This window comes from Cygnus olor, chromosome 5 (assembly GCF_009769625.2).
Source record: "Cygnus olor isolate bCygOlo1 chromosome 5, bCygOlo1.pri.v2, whole genome shotgun sequence".
In the NCBI taxonomy this organism is placed as follows: domain Eukaryota; kingdom Metazoa; phylum Chordata; class Aves; order Anseriformes; family Anatidae; genus Cygnus; species Cygnus olor.
The window spans coordinates 18,648,308-18,661,391 of NC_049173.1; the positions used below are offsets into that span (position 1 = coordinate 18,648,308).

The following is a 13,084-nucleotide window of genomic DNA, read 5'->3' on the forward strand; positions in this document are numbered from 1 at the left end:
ACAGCTTGTCAGCTCTGTGCTGCGAGTGCAGTTGTCTATAATCAAGTATCAGACAGGAGGGAGTAAGGGAGATGGAGCCAGACTCTTTTCAGTGGTACTCAGGGACAGGATAAGAGGCAATGGGCACAAATTGAAATACAGGGAATTTCATCTAAACATGATGTTTTGTGCTGTGAGAGAGGTGAGACAAGGGAACAGGTTGCCCAGAGAAGCTGTGTAGTCTCCATCCTCTGTATTCAAACTCTGACTGGAGAAGGCCCTGAGACAGTCTGCTGGAGCTGACTTGCTTGGGCAGGGGAGGAGAGTAGTCTCCAGAGGCCCTTTCCAACCTCAACTGTTCTGTGATTAAAAAACAACCAAATAAAAACCCAAGGAACTAAGGAACTTGGAGCAGCAGTATTCATTTTATCATTTCTTCTCCTTTCATATCCATGAGGAGTCTCATCAATTTTTCTGGTAAAAAGATGGAGTATATTTTTACTTTTCCTCTTCATAAACATTACTGGTTAGTGTCTTCCATTGCTTTACTTTCAGATCATAATTCAATAGGATGGGATTTGCTACTTGGAGATCCTTCTGCAATTAATTGGGTATTGAATTATTTCGTTACAAATGTGTGAATCCAATACTTTTTTTTTTCCTAGCTGATTTTGGAGACTATGATCAGTATGAATCTCAGGAGTTTCTTCAAAGATTTGCTTTGTTTCCAGTGGTAAGTACTTTCTTTAAATTCTTTTTTGGCATTACTGAACACACATACACTGTGTTATGAAGAGCCCTCCTATGTACTGAAGCCCAATACCAGATTGATATATACAAATCATTATTAAAGATGCTGTGATCCATCTAGTTTACTGCTCCCAAGATAGTCAAATTCAGAAGAAGTTTTCTCTGAGGCTGGAGTGAGATGTGATATAGTATATTGTACAGAAGCAAAGATGTTGCAGGATCTTTTCAGTTTTATTGTATATTATACTGAAAAGAAGGTTGGAATAGAGACAGGAAAGTGAGTAAAACCACTTCAAAACTGTTTGCACTTTTTGGCTTTGTGTTAATATCCAGCATCTAAGCTCCAAAATTAGAGTGAAGGGTTGCTTTCTCTGTGTAAAATGGCTCTAGTTTCTTTATTTCATAGAACATTTTGTAGTTCATTCTATAAATGCTATCTTACATTAAGGGTTGGCTACAAGAAGAAAAAATATTGGAAGAAGCGACACAGAAAGTTGCCTTGCTACATCAGAAATACAGGTAACGTTTCCAGAACTCTTTATTGCTTAATTTTTTAATATGATTGCTCAGTAAGTTGGGTATCTCAGGAGGCAGTTGAACTAATTTCACCTCTCATTTAAATGAGCTTTGCACTGATACAGTTGTGTTAAAATACAAATTTTTGCTGAATGAAAGTGAAAAGACAACAGAACTAACAACTGCTAAAATGAAGGAGAAGATTTTGCTTGAAAATTAAAAATATGGGACAGAAGTAAATTTTGTGACTTAACCAGTATAATGTTTCTGAAATTTGTTTTCAACATGAAGTTGCTGACCCCAGTGAGGAGGTTTCTCAGTGAACAATGCTGGCAGGTACTTTGAGCAACAGAAGTGTAGAGACAGTCACCATGCCAGAATGCTTATGGTCTAAGTAAAAGGCATCTAAATTCAATGGTCCAAGACAAAGGAAAGTTAAATTCTCTCTTGTCAATTTATCAGTCAAAAGTGTTTGTGACTATGTTAATAATACTGATGTGGGTTTTTTTTTTGGTATTATTTTAAAACAGAGGTTTGAGAATTTCAAATCCCTTTATCTCTGAAATGTTTTGGCAACCGCATTAAATGGTTAAGGTTCAGCAAAGGAAAAACAGTCTGCATAACATGAAGAGAAAGTGAAGGAATAGAGAGAATTATGATTGAAAAAGTATTGAGAGACAGAAGCATGAGTGACAGGATTTTTCAGGTAGAGATAATGTCGTCTTTGAGATCAAAAGGCTGAGACAAGTACATCAGCCATTGGTACAGATGGAAACAATTTGTCTAGATGGTTGCCTGGGTGTTTTGGGGGTGTTTCTGAAGCTTTAACAGTGACATTCAGAGTAAAACAAGCATGATTTTTGATTATTGACTGTACTAGCTGATCATGTTATCATTGTTTTCATTTTCATAGAGGCCTTACTCCTCCTGATGCAGAAATGTTATATATGCAAGAAGTAGAGAGAATGGATGGCTATGGTGAAGAGACCTACCCTGCAAAGGTAAATGGGGCGCTGATTTTTGTCTCAGTTGCTTTTCTTCCCTATGTAAAGAGGGTTCCTTACTGCCAAAAATAAGAGCAAATAAACAAACAATAAGCCTGTCCTCCCCATCCCCACCAAAACAAAACACACACGCTTCCTGTCCTCCAAAATTGTAAAACTAGTTGCTTCTCATGCAGCTTTGCTCTCAAAGACTTTTTTTCTGTTTGTGTGTATTTTTTTTTGCAACTTCTTACAGGACAGCCAAGGAAGTGACATATTCATTGGAGCATGTCTTGATGGTATCTTTGTGAAACATAAAAATGGCCGGCCTCCTGTTGTATTTAGGTTGGTATTGTTCTTTATTAAAATATATTTGTAATATTTTATAAATAACATTTTGTGTATGTGCCTCACTAGCATGGATGTTTCTTAGATATGATGTGTGCTTATTCATTTGATAAACCTAGACATAGTCCTGTAGTCCTTATAGTGCAATTAATACTGAATTTCATTGAAATTTTTCCATGTATTGGCTGTAGGATGAATCCCTTTAAACTGGAGTAATTCTAAGAGATGAATGTGTAATATGCAGTCCATTGCAAAACACTTATTGAGTCAAAAAGGAGCAACTATGAACGCAGAACATCTTAAGTCCTAAGATGTACACATCAGTTTACTTAGCAATATTCACTTGGGAAAGTATCCAATAATTCCTTTTAAATATTATATAGAAAAGAAACAGAGAAGAGTTACATGATAAAATTTGTGTCAGTATTTTGAATTTGTACATTGTTTTAGTTAGCCTGTTACTTAATGTTGTGCCAGTTAAATTGTAGACACAGCTTCTGTAATTCAGTTGCATTTTCCGTGGTTTGAAAATCAGGGCTTGCGAGTCATGTTCTGTCCCTTTTGTCTGCAGGTGGCATGACATTGCCAACATGTCTCACAACAAATCCTTTTTCGCATTAGAGCTGGCAAACAAAGAAGAGACAATCCAATTCCAAACTGTGAGTGAATTTTTGTTTTGATTTTTTTCACTAAGACATCAGTAAATAAAGCCACAAATTGACTGCTAATTTTTGTCCTATGAATTATTTTTGTATATTTAGCAGCTTTGAATTATATGAGTGAGTCAAATGTAATAATCTGGCCTCTGGTTAGCTTTCTAAGGGAAAGTGCTTCAGAAAGGAGAAGGCATTAAATCTGACCTTTTATGTGGAGTACGTTGACAGGGTTTGTTCAGGTGGTCATAAATATTTTCATCCATTCCAGTAAAATTTATAGCATGTTTTCTTAAAATGTTAGGTTGGCAGCATTTAAAGATGAGCATGTTCTTAGAGCTGTGCTGGAATGGGCCACGATGTGCTTTGCAGAATCAAGTTCATGTAGCATCTAGCACTTGCCTTTGTGAAGAAGGCAGCTGTTGAATCTGATGGCATCATATGTATACACTACAAAATGTGTTTGTGCTATAGTAGATATCTACAACAGAAGGTTTCTTTCAGCTTTCATAAATCTAATAAAATTGTCAGGCTTAAGTGTATGTTTAGGCCTGCAAAATATGATTTTAGAGAAAATCTGATGACTTCAATGAAGTTAATTTAAACAAAATCAGATAATACCAATTTAATCTTAAAGATTTCAGTGGCTTCTATGAGAGCAAGTGATGGATATGCTTATTTTGCCTAATGTGCAAATTTTGTTTTTTGTTTTTTTGGCAGGAAGATATGGAAACAGCAAAATATGTGTGGAGGATGTGTGTAGCTAGACACAAATTTTACAGACTAAATAAATGCAGCCTGTAAGTAGAATACATTAGCAGAACTCTTGGTGCCCTTGAAACTCCCATGGGGAAGAGAAGTCTATTATAATCTCTGTAACGTCTATACTGTCCTTTTTAGATTGTACTAATTAATGACTTGTATTTTTTCCCTAGTCATTTTTGAGAAAATTTTTGTCATCAATTTCTCAAACTTACGCTTTAGTGTGGTTCATAGTGGAGGACAATATTAAACACTGAAAATCTTACCAAAAGTAGTAATGTTTGGCCCCTGCTGTTGGATCTCAGTGCAGTGACAGACATTAGTTGCCTTGGAGGCTACTATTGCTAGAATGTTTGCTGGAATCACTGGGATTGGGTTTGGCCTGTGTTTGGGTGAACTGCTCTGAAAGGACACTCTGAAGGCCTTTAAAAGGGCGGGAAGTGTATGTGAAGCACTCCTGAAATGTGCTGGATTGACAGCTGAGAGGTATGTGGTCCTTCGGATATCCATGGAATTTGTATAGCTCAAGTAGCACTAGTGCGAAGTAAATTTAATACAATTCATCAAATTAAATTTAAATGGGCTGGTCTCCAACTTGTAAATCAAGGCGTGGAATTTGAGCTACTCTTCTCCACTGGTACAGATTTCCCTCAGTTAAGTTACTTCAGCCAAAAATAGAGAATTAGACCCACTGAACAGCCTGGCATAAAAAGAAAAAAGTGATTTCCAAATGTACCATTCCTCCTCTTTGTACGTAGGCCTCCAACGACCTATCTATGGAGGTGCTGATGCAAAATTTTCTGTGGCCACTGGAAAGATAATGGAGTATTTTGCACCACAGATGACTCCCTAGCATGGTTAATGCTAGCTCATCTTAGAAGAGTAAGATTAATTTGGAGTAAAATAGCCCCTGTATCTCTAAACTTGTAAGCTTGGCTGCCTTTTGAGAGGACTGAGAAGTGTTGGTAGAAGTAGTGCATTTGTGGGACTTGTGCATTGCATTCTGAATGATGTCAGTTCTATAGAGTTCTGTAGTTCTGTATTGAATGTCAGTCTTTAGGATGACTCTCTGCTTTTGACCCTTTCACCACAACATGGTTTTATTAATAGGAAAAGTCCTCAAAAAAAACTTCTGATAATCTCTATTCTATAACTTTCTATCATCTGGTCCTGCTGCTGAAAACTGTCTTATGCATGCCTGTATTAAGTTCAGGCTTTTTTTTTTTTTTCTTTATCTTTATGTACCTTGTCTTTAGAGATTCCTTGGACTCTCCACCTGAGGAGGGCTCTCAGAAATCTTCCCTCATTCTTTCTCTTCCACGCTTTCCAATCCTTTCTCGTCCTTCGCTTCCCAAAGGGTGAGCTGGAAAATCATCTTTCTTTCCAAAATCTGTCAGTTCCTGCATTTGTAAAACTCTGCAATTTTTTTGACCTCTGTCTTGCTGCAGGATGCAGAGTACAGGTGCATTATAGGGTGAGGGAAAAGGAGCTTAAGGTTTCTGAACAGTCCGCCATGGAGGCACTACAAAAATTATAAAAAGTTATTAACATTAGCTAAACTAGAGCATATAAATTGCACTATAGTCATGCTTTTTAGTTTCTCTAATGTTGCAAATATTAAGGACCCCTTGTAAACAACCTTATGTACGGTCTTGTAAAACAGGGAACTTTTAGTATGAGATTACCCATGGGGTTCAAATTTGGAACTAGGCCCCTTCTGCCCTGTTGCACAGCTTCAGGGCCACCTTCTTTTTATGCTTCACGTAAAGGATTCTGCTAGTAGCAATGGTGGTTTATGCGCCAAGCTCTTCCCTTTTCAGACTGTCATAAGGATTGTTTAACAAAGCTCCAAGAAATGCAGAGTGATTTTAAGTGACCTTGCAGGCACTTTCCAAGGTTTGAAATAAGTCTTGGTGGTGTTAAGAATAATTTCTCACCATAATATTTCTTCTGTAGGCAAACCCAGCCCGTTACAGTGAATCCTGTTAGAAGGCGGTCTTCCTCCAGGATGTCTATGGTAAGGAGAGCAAATAGTTTCATATTTGCATTTTTATTGATTTAAATTGACTATGAAACAGACATTACTTTCCTTCAGTGAAGTAAGATGAGCAGTGAAAAAGATGAGTGTCTACTATGTGAGAAACTGTTTCTGACTTGTAGAAAAACCTGGTTTAAAACATCTGAATAATGGAATTAAAAATAATTACAGTGAAAAATATTTTAAACACTTCTATTTTTAGAGTGACTGCTTTGTCTCTTAGAGACTCTCCTATATCTCAGATGGCAAGGTATCTTGGGTTGTTTGGTTTTGTGTTTTTTTCAAATATATTTCTTGTGTGACCTCTCAGGAGAAACTTATTTGAAGATTTAGAGAAGTGTTTTAAGACTTAGACTCTCTGCCTGTGCATGCATGTAAATTTCAAGAATTCTGTATTTAAAATAAATCATGAATTCTTTAAATAATAATTACATTCTCTCTTAGCCCAAGCCTCAAGCTTACATGATGCCTCCACCACCTCAGCTGCATTACAACGGTCATTATACTGAACCATATGCATCCTCCCAAGGTAATTTGTAGCAGATTTGAAAATTTCCAATTCTTGAATAATTTTAAACAAGGTGGAAAACAGACAGATCTTGTGATTTAAATTTCATGAAACCCACCGCGTTAGAGGGTGAATGCTGTAATTTGTGTTTTTTAGCTATTTAGCTAGAGCTGGACAAAATTTACAGGCTGACCATGGGTCAGGTTTGCATGGCAACACTCATTAAAGTGCTTGCTGCTGCTCTGTGTGTGGGCTGATGCGAAAAGTGGGATATGAGAAAAGGTAGTTATGACAGCAAATACAGCAACTGTTGATTGTGGTCCCTTGCATGAATTTAACCGACTAGGTTTTTTGGTTTATGTACTAAACTGGTATGTTATGGCATTTTGAGATCCTTGTCAATATTGATCTTAATAGCTGCTTAAAAACAGGATGTAAGATGAGTTGAGTTTCTCTCTGAGTTTGCTAGACTACATGGTGGTTGGGAATTGAAAGGCTGAGAACTGTAAACATTTGTTTAAAAAAAGGAAAAAAAAAATTCTCAAGGAATGCACACTCCTAAGCAGTTTCACAGTGGAGTCATGGCTGCTTTCTCTGCTTTTTTGATGGTTACGAATAATGTCTGTAATTTACAAAGTTGCTTCCCTAGAGAGGTTAATCTCATTTTTTGCAAAGTTGACTCAGTTTTCATTGGGACCTTCCAGTCCTACAAGTCAGCTAAATCAAAAAAACCTCATAATAACTCATTGGTAAGGGAATGAGCACATTTTCAATGTAAATGGTTGCATGAATATTCATAAAGGTACAGATACGTAGATCCATAATGTACCTGAATTGTTTCCAATATGGTGTTGGAATCATTGCTGGACGCAGTGAATGCTATCGTGCTTCATAATTTCTACTGCACAGACCCTACTTTTGAATGTTATTTTTAACAAACAGAAGATTTTTTGGCTGTTATGCAATTCAGTAACGTAAGTGTGCAATGAAGAACTTGGCGTTAGGTCATGAGAGGTCGTGAGAGGCATCTAAACAATGACTTAATTGTTCTTTTCTGAAGCTTGGCAAATTGTACATCCAATGAAGTAACTGTTAAACTATTAAATGTATATTGTACATAAACTATTAAAACATTTTCTTTACCCACCAGAGTGGGTACATGTTAATGTGCAAACAATACATAGTTGTTGTTTAAACTGTGTCCAAATTTTCTGCAGAAATGTTAAATAGATTTTTTTTTTTTAAAGGTCCTGGGCTAATATATACTAAAGGTCTATATCTACTTATGACCTGAGAGTGTTTTGAAGAGGAGAGGGGGTGTTTGTGTGTTTGTTTGTGTGTTTGTTTTCTTGCAATTTAAGCTGATCTCATGGGGTTAGTACAAACCTTGGTGTAAATGTCCATTCTTACTTTCAATTAGAATGGTTTACAATTTGATATAGATTTAACTTAGAATTAAACTTAGGACACCTATCCTAAACTGAAGAAAGCCATCCTTAAACTGACATAATGTTTTCCAGTAGGAGTTTGCATCATCTAAATGAACATACCAGTTCATTCTGTTGTATATACCTCTAGTATCAACAACACCAAAAAAGCTGCTTTTTTCTCTTTCCAATTCAAGATATAGTTAAGAACAACCTGAGATTTTGAAAATCTTAAGCCTCAGTTAGCTACATCTTAATAGAGAATATCTTTATTGTTCAAGGTCTTGGACATAAAGCTTGTTCTTAAACTTTACTTTCAGATAACCTCTTTGTGAGCAATCAGAATGGATACTACTGTCACTCTCAGACTAGCTTGGATAGAGCCCCTCATGACTACAGTGGTCGAATCCGCAATGGTAGCGTCTATAGTGCACATAGCACAAACTCCCTGAATAATCCACAGCATTACTTGCAGCCGTCCCCTATGTCCTCTAACCCAAGCATTACTGGAAGCGATGTCCTCAGGACTGATTATGTCCCATCGCACAGACACAGCGCGCTAATACCACCTTCTTATCGGCCCACACCAGACTATGAAACCGTGATGAGACAGCTCAAAAGGGGAATGGTACACACAGATAGGCAGAGTCATTCAATGAGAAATCTCAACATCAGCAATACGTATGCCTACAGCAGGCCTGATGCCTTGGTTTACAGTCAACCTGAAATAAGAGAACATGCACACTTCACTTCCCCGCAATCTAACCATTACCCATTTAACCTGAACTACAGTTTCCATAGCCAGTCCCCCTATCCCTATCCCGCTGAAAAGCGCCCGGTTGTTGGGGCAGTCAGTGTGCCTGAGCTGACAAACGTGCAGCTCCAGGCTCAGGATTATCCAGCACCAAATATAATGAAGACCCAAGTCTATCGACCTCCTCCCCCATACCCATACCCACGACCTGCAAATAGTACTCCGGACCTTTCCCGACATATCTACATTAGCAGCAGCAACCCGGATCTTATCACGAGGCGAGTGCATCATTCTGTCCAGACATTTCAGGAAGACAGCCTGCCTGTGGCACATTCTCTACAGGAAGTCAGTGAACCTCTAACATCGGCACGCCATGCTCAGCTGCAGAAAAGGAACAGTATTGAAATAGCAGGCTTGACTCCCAGCTTTGAAGGAATAAGAATAAAAGAGAGGACCATGTCAGCATCTGCAGCAGATGTGGCTCTTCCAAGAGTTATCTCAGAAGGGTCACAGCCCAACATTCTGCTGGAGAGAACAAAACAAAAAGAAAATGAGCAAGATGAAGGTGTGAGCTGTGACCATAAGAAAACCCTTTCAGATGCCACTATGCTGATTCACAGTAGTGAAGAAGAAGAAGAATTTGAAGAAGAAAACAAAGCTAGTACTAGTCTCTCTCCTCTCCCTGAAGATCAAACCCAACTTTCATCCATAATGGGTGGTTATTCTCATGATCCTGTACTCAACTACCCCTATAGCTCTGTTGCTTCATCTGCTGGCCCTTTGCATATTCTTGAGCCTAAATTACATATTACAGAGACAGAAAAGAGAATAAAAGATATGAGCCCCGTTCATTTATTAGTAGAAAGCCAGGTACAGAGAAGAGGGGAAGGACTGCTTATGCCATCTATGTCAGAATCTGACCTTACAACATCAGGGAGATACAGAGTCAGGAAGGATTCGATAAAGAAGAGACCTGTGTCTGATCTTTTGTCTGGGAAGAAGAATGTTGTGGAAGGCCTTCCCCCGCTAGGTGTAAGTGGATATTATTTCTCTTGGTTTGTGTTGTTTCAGATTGTTCTGTGACCAGAGTTGTGTGGGGTTTTTGTTTGTGTTTTTGTTACTGTTTTTTAATCAACCTGAGAGATGCATTTGAAATGTGTGAATTAAAGCTGCTTTATCTTTATTTTTCTATTTTCTCTCATTAACTTTGTTTAGTTATCTTTTATCTTTCTCCTTCTCTGCCACACCTGAATTCTGTTTGGTAGAGTCCTCCCACACAAATCCAACTGTGCAGCCTCTCTCCTTCTGACACACGTAAACTATCTAGCAACAGGAGAATTATCTATTTTAAAGTCAGTTCTAGATCCCAAATTCTGCCCTACCTATCCTTATCTGGAACAAAACCAACTGTTTGCATTCCGCTACGAGCTTTCTAATATTAGAATTTCCCTCACTGAAAAATCAGATGTAGCTGAATGTTTACATTTTTGATTTGTTTACACTTTTATTCTGACCTAAGAGTGTAATCTGACACATTAGGCAGTAAATTCTTCCCTGGTATTCTCTTCTTTTCTTTCCTTCATTCCTTCCTCTTTTCATATCTTTTCCCTTTTGCTTTGCCTTTAAGCTGGTTTTATCTCACTGAAGTTACTTCTTGCTTGTAATGCCCCTTTATCCTACTACAAACTTATGAAGCCATTAAACGAAATAAATTGAACAACTGCAACCCTTTTTCTATAATTCCTACTTCATAGGAACCCCAAGGCCTATTTGGGACTGTATGATTTCACTCACAGTCTTTACTACTCACTTTCGTTAGTTTAATGCAGACCCTATCATATTTCACACCCTAATAGAGGAAGACCATTTTTATTATTATTTTGCCTTTTTTTAAATTTGATTGTGGCTAACTTTGCCTGCCTGAGGTAGTGTTGAATAGTTTTCTGCACAAATTGGACTGCAGTGGACCTACTACACAATGTGTGCTGCTGTAGTAAGTGCCAGAGCTGATGCTTCAAAAGCTAATGTAGAGTAAATGACGTATTTAAATAGTTACTGTACTTTCATTTTTTTGTGTCAGACTTCTTATATATATGGAGCTGAACACTATGAAATTAACCTTCATCAGCTTCGATTCATTTAATTTTTTTTTTTAAATCTCCTTCCTCCTGTGTTATGTGGATATAGGAAAAAAAAAAAGTGTTAACTTCTTGTATTCACATTTAGATATACTCTGTATTTTTTTCTCTAAAAGATTTATTTTCGGACACTGAGTCTACCAAAATCATACCCTGCCTTTTCCTTCTGATAGCTATGTAAATACTCATCTTTTGATACAAAGTTGATATTAAGACTTTTTCACTGTAATTGTTCAGTAAATTACTTTCTATTTCAGTAATGTTTCAGAGTGCTCTTGCAGGATACAAAGTTGCCATTTTGTATTCGCTGTTGAGATGAATTACCTGGTAGTGGAAGTGTCTCCTACCACTCTTTATGCATTTTGCTTTCCAATGAGCTCTTAGTGTTGTGTTTGTGTTCACTTTAAAATGCAGTCTCATCCTCTTATCTTTGTCTTTGTATTCCTCACTCCATTCGGCTTTCAGAAGCATTGATCACTGTTCAGGCAGCATATTCACCCATATTTTCAGTGTTGTGTTTTCTTTTTCTTTTTCTTTTTTTTAACAACCAAGCTGAGCAACTGCAAGAATGATATTTTTTTCTCACTTATGTGTTCTAAAAGAATCATCTGAATTTATTATTTCATAAAAATCTCCCATTTATATTTCTGTCAAATAAAGAGTGGTCACTATAGTAGTTTAGATTCACAGCCTGCTTCAGGGTTCAGATGTGCCTGTAGTCCTGTGTTCATGTTTTGTATGTGCAACTTGTTGTAAATGTAGTCAAACATTTTATTATATCCAGATATCTTAAAGGTGTAGTCTCATTCTAATGCCCACTTGTAGGGAAGAAAAGTGTCTGCAAATTGTATAGTCCAGTAAAGAACCATTTATGTATTTATTGGTTGGATAGTGATTCTAGTTCTGTCCAAGAATGTTACTTATCCAGAGTAGCTGCCTCACACCCTCAGTTGTGAGCTTTGTAGGGAACAATATTTGTCATTCTCATGCAGTTTCATTAACCTGTCTGGAATGAAGACAGACTTGTGTTGTGTCCTTGGAGGAATGTAGTCCCACCACCCTAATCTCTCACTGCAGTGCTTATCAAAAAAGGGTCAGAGCTGTTTGCAGAAGGGGTCAAAGAAGTACCCTTTGCTAAATGGGACTCATCTGGGTTCTGGTTGGTAACTTCATCAGCTGTTTAAGAATATTTGTAAGTTCTAGCTTTTCTTTTGCAGGGTATGAAAAAGAATAAAACTGATGCAAAAAAAATAGGGCCTCTAAAGCTAGCTGCCCTGAATGGACTAACTTTGACTAGAATGCCTCTGCCAGATGAGGGGAAAGAAGAATCAACAAGAGCAACAAATGATGAACGGGTATGGTGAAGTTTTTCATGCTTGATTGCTCTTTTACACTAATATTTTTTCAAAATGAATTGCATATGAGTGGTGCTTTATGTCAACTTCAAAATGCTTCTGATTCAGAGTAACTCAAACACAGAGAATAGAAACAAAACGAAGACTGAAACTTTTGCTTGCTAAGTCATTGGTAGAAGTATTGGGTGTAACTCAGATTTTTCTTTAAGATTTAAGATGACAGTGATTCTAGTTAGAGTTTATTCTTTGCATGTAGAGCAAATTAACTAGCATCTACTGATACATTTTTATGCCAAGTCTTTCTGTTTCCTCTTTTAATTTTTATTATTAAAATAAAATTAATTATTTTAATTAATATTGATTAATTAATATTAATTAATATTAAAATTAAATTAATTATTTTCCAGAATGAAAATAGATTAAATTTAAAATTCTTAGTGTGAGCATGAACTTGATTGTAATGTCTAGTAATTTATACAGTTTTTACAACAAATTGTGCAGTTAAATTGCATCCTCAGGGTACAGCTTGTGCAGATTGACTTTATGTTTTCCTCAGGTGGATGCCTGAAAGTATAGATGGAACTTGTGTGATCTGCTGAAATTTTAAATCCATTAAACGATCTCAGATCACTGAGAGGACATCAGGTTCTAGAACAGGATCATTCTTTGAGAAATATAAGACTTCATTTACTTGTGTCAGGGTAACCAACGTCAATAAACATACTTCAGCCTGCCTCATATACCATTAAATGGGCACAAAAAAGCGTGAAACATAGTCAATATCCAGCCTGTGAAGGGCTATTTAGAACAATGCTGTCATCACACATCCAACTGGGGAGCAACTAAAGACAACAAGGTCTGCGGTGATTATTG

The 13,084-nt window shown here is 37.1% G+C and overlaps 1 protein-coding gene across 4 annotated transcripts in view; it reads left to right on the forward strand.

Annotated features, from left to right (window-relative positions):
* The window catches only part of PTPN21 (protein tyrosine phosphatase non-receptor type 21), a 46,458-nt gene that overhangs the window by 21,361 nt on the left and 12,013 nt on the right, over window positions 1–13,084 (forward strand). For 2 of the 4 annotated variants that reach the window (XM_040559875.1, XM_040559874.1), the window contains 11 exons: window positions 645–712; window positions 1,178–1,248; window positions 2,159–2,246; window positions 2,485–2,573; window positions 3,148–3,235; window positions 3,950–4,029; window positions 5,248–5,349; window positions 5,948–6,008; window positions 6,474–6,558; window positions 8,285–9,750; window positions 12,074–12,211. In XM_040559875.1, the coding sequence (XP_040415809.1) occupies window positions 645–712; window positions 1,178–1,248; window positions 2,159–2,246; window positions 2,485–2,573; window positions 3,148–3,235; window positions 3,950–4,029; window positions 5,248–5,349; window positions 5,948–6,008; window positions 6,474–6,558; window positions 8,285–9,750; window positions 12,074–12,211 (2,336 nt within the window). The remainder of the gene's footprint in view (window positions 1–644; window positions 713–1,177; window positions 1,249–2,158; window positions 2,247–2,484; window positions 2,574–3,147; window positions 3,236–3,949; window positions 4,030–5,247; window positions 5,350–5,947; window positions 6,009–6,473; window positions 6,559–8,284; window positions 9,751–12,073; window positions 12,212–13,084) is intronic. The other 2 variants (XM_040559878.1, XM_040559876.1) reach the window with 1 other exon arrangement.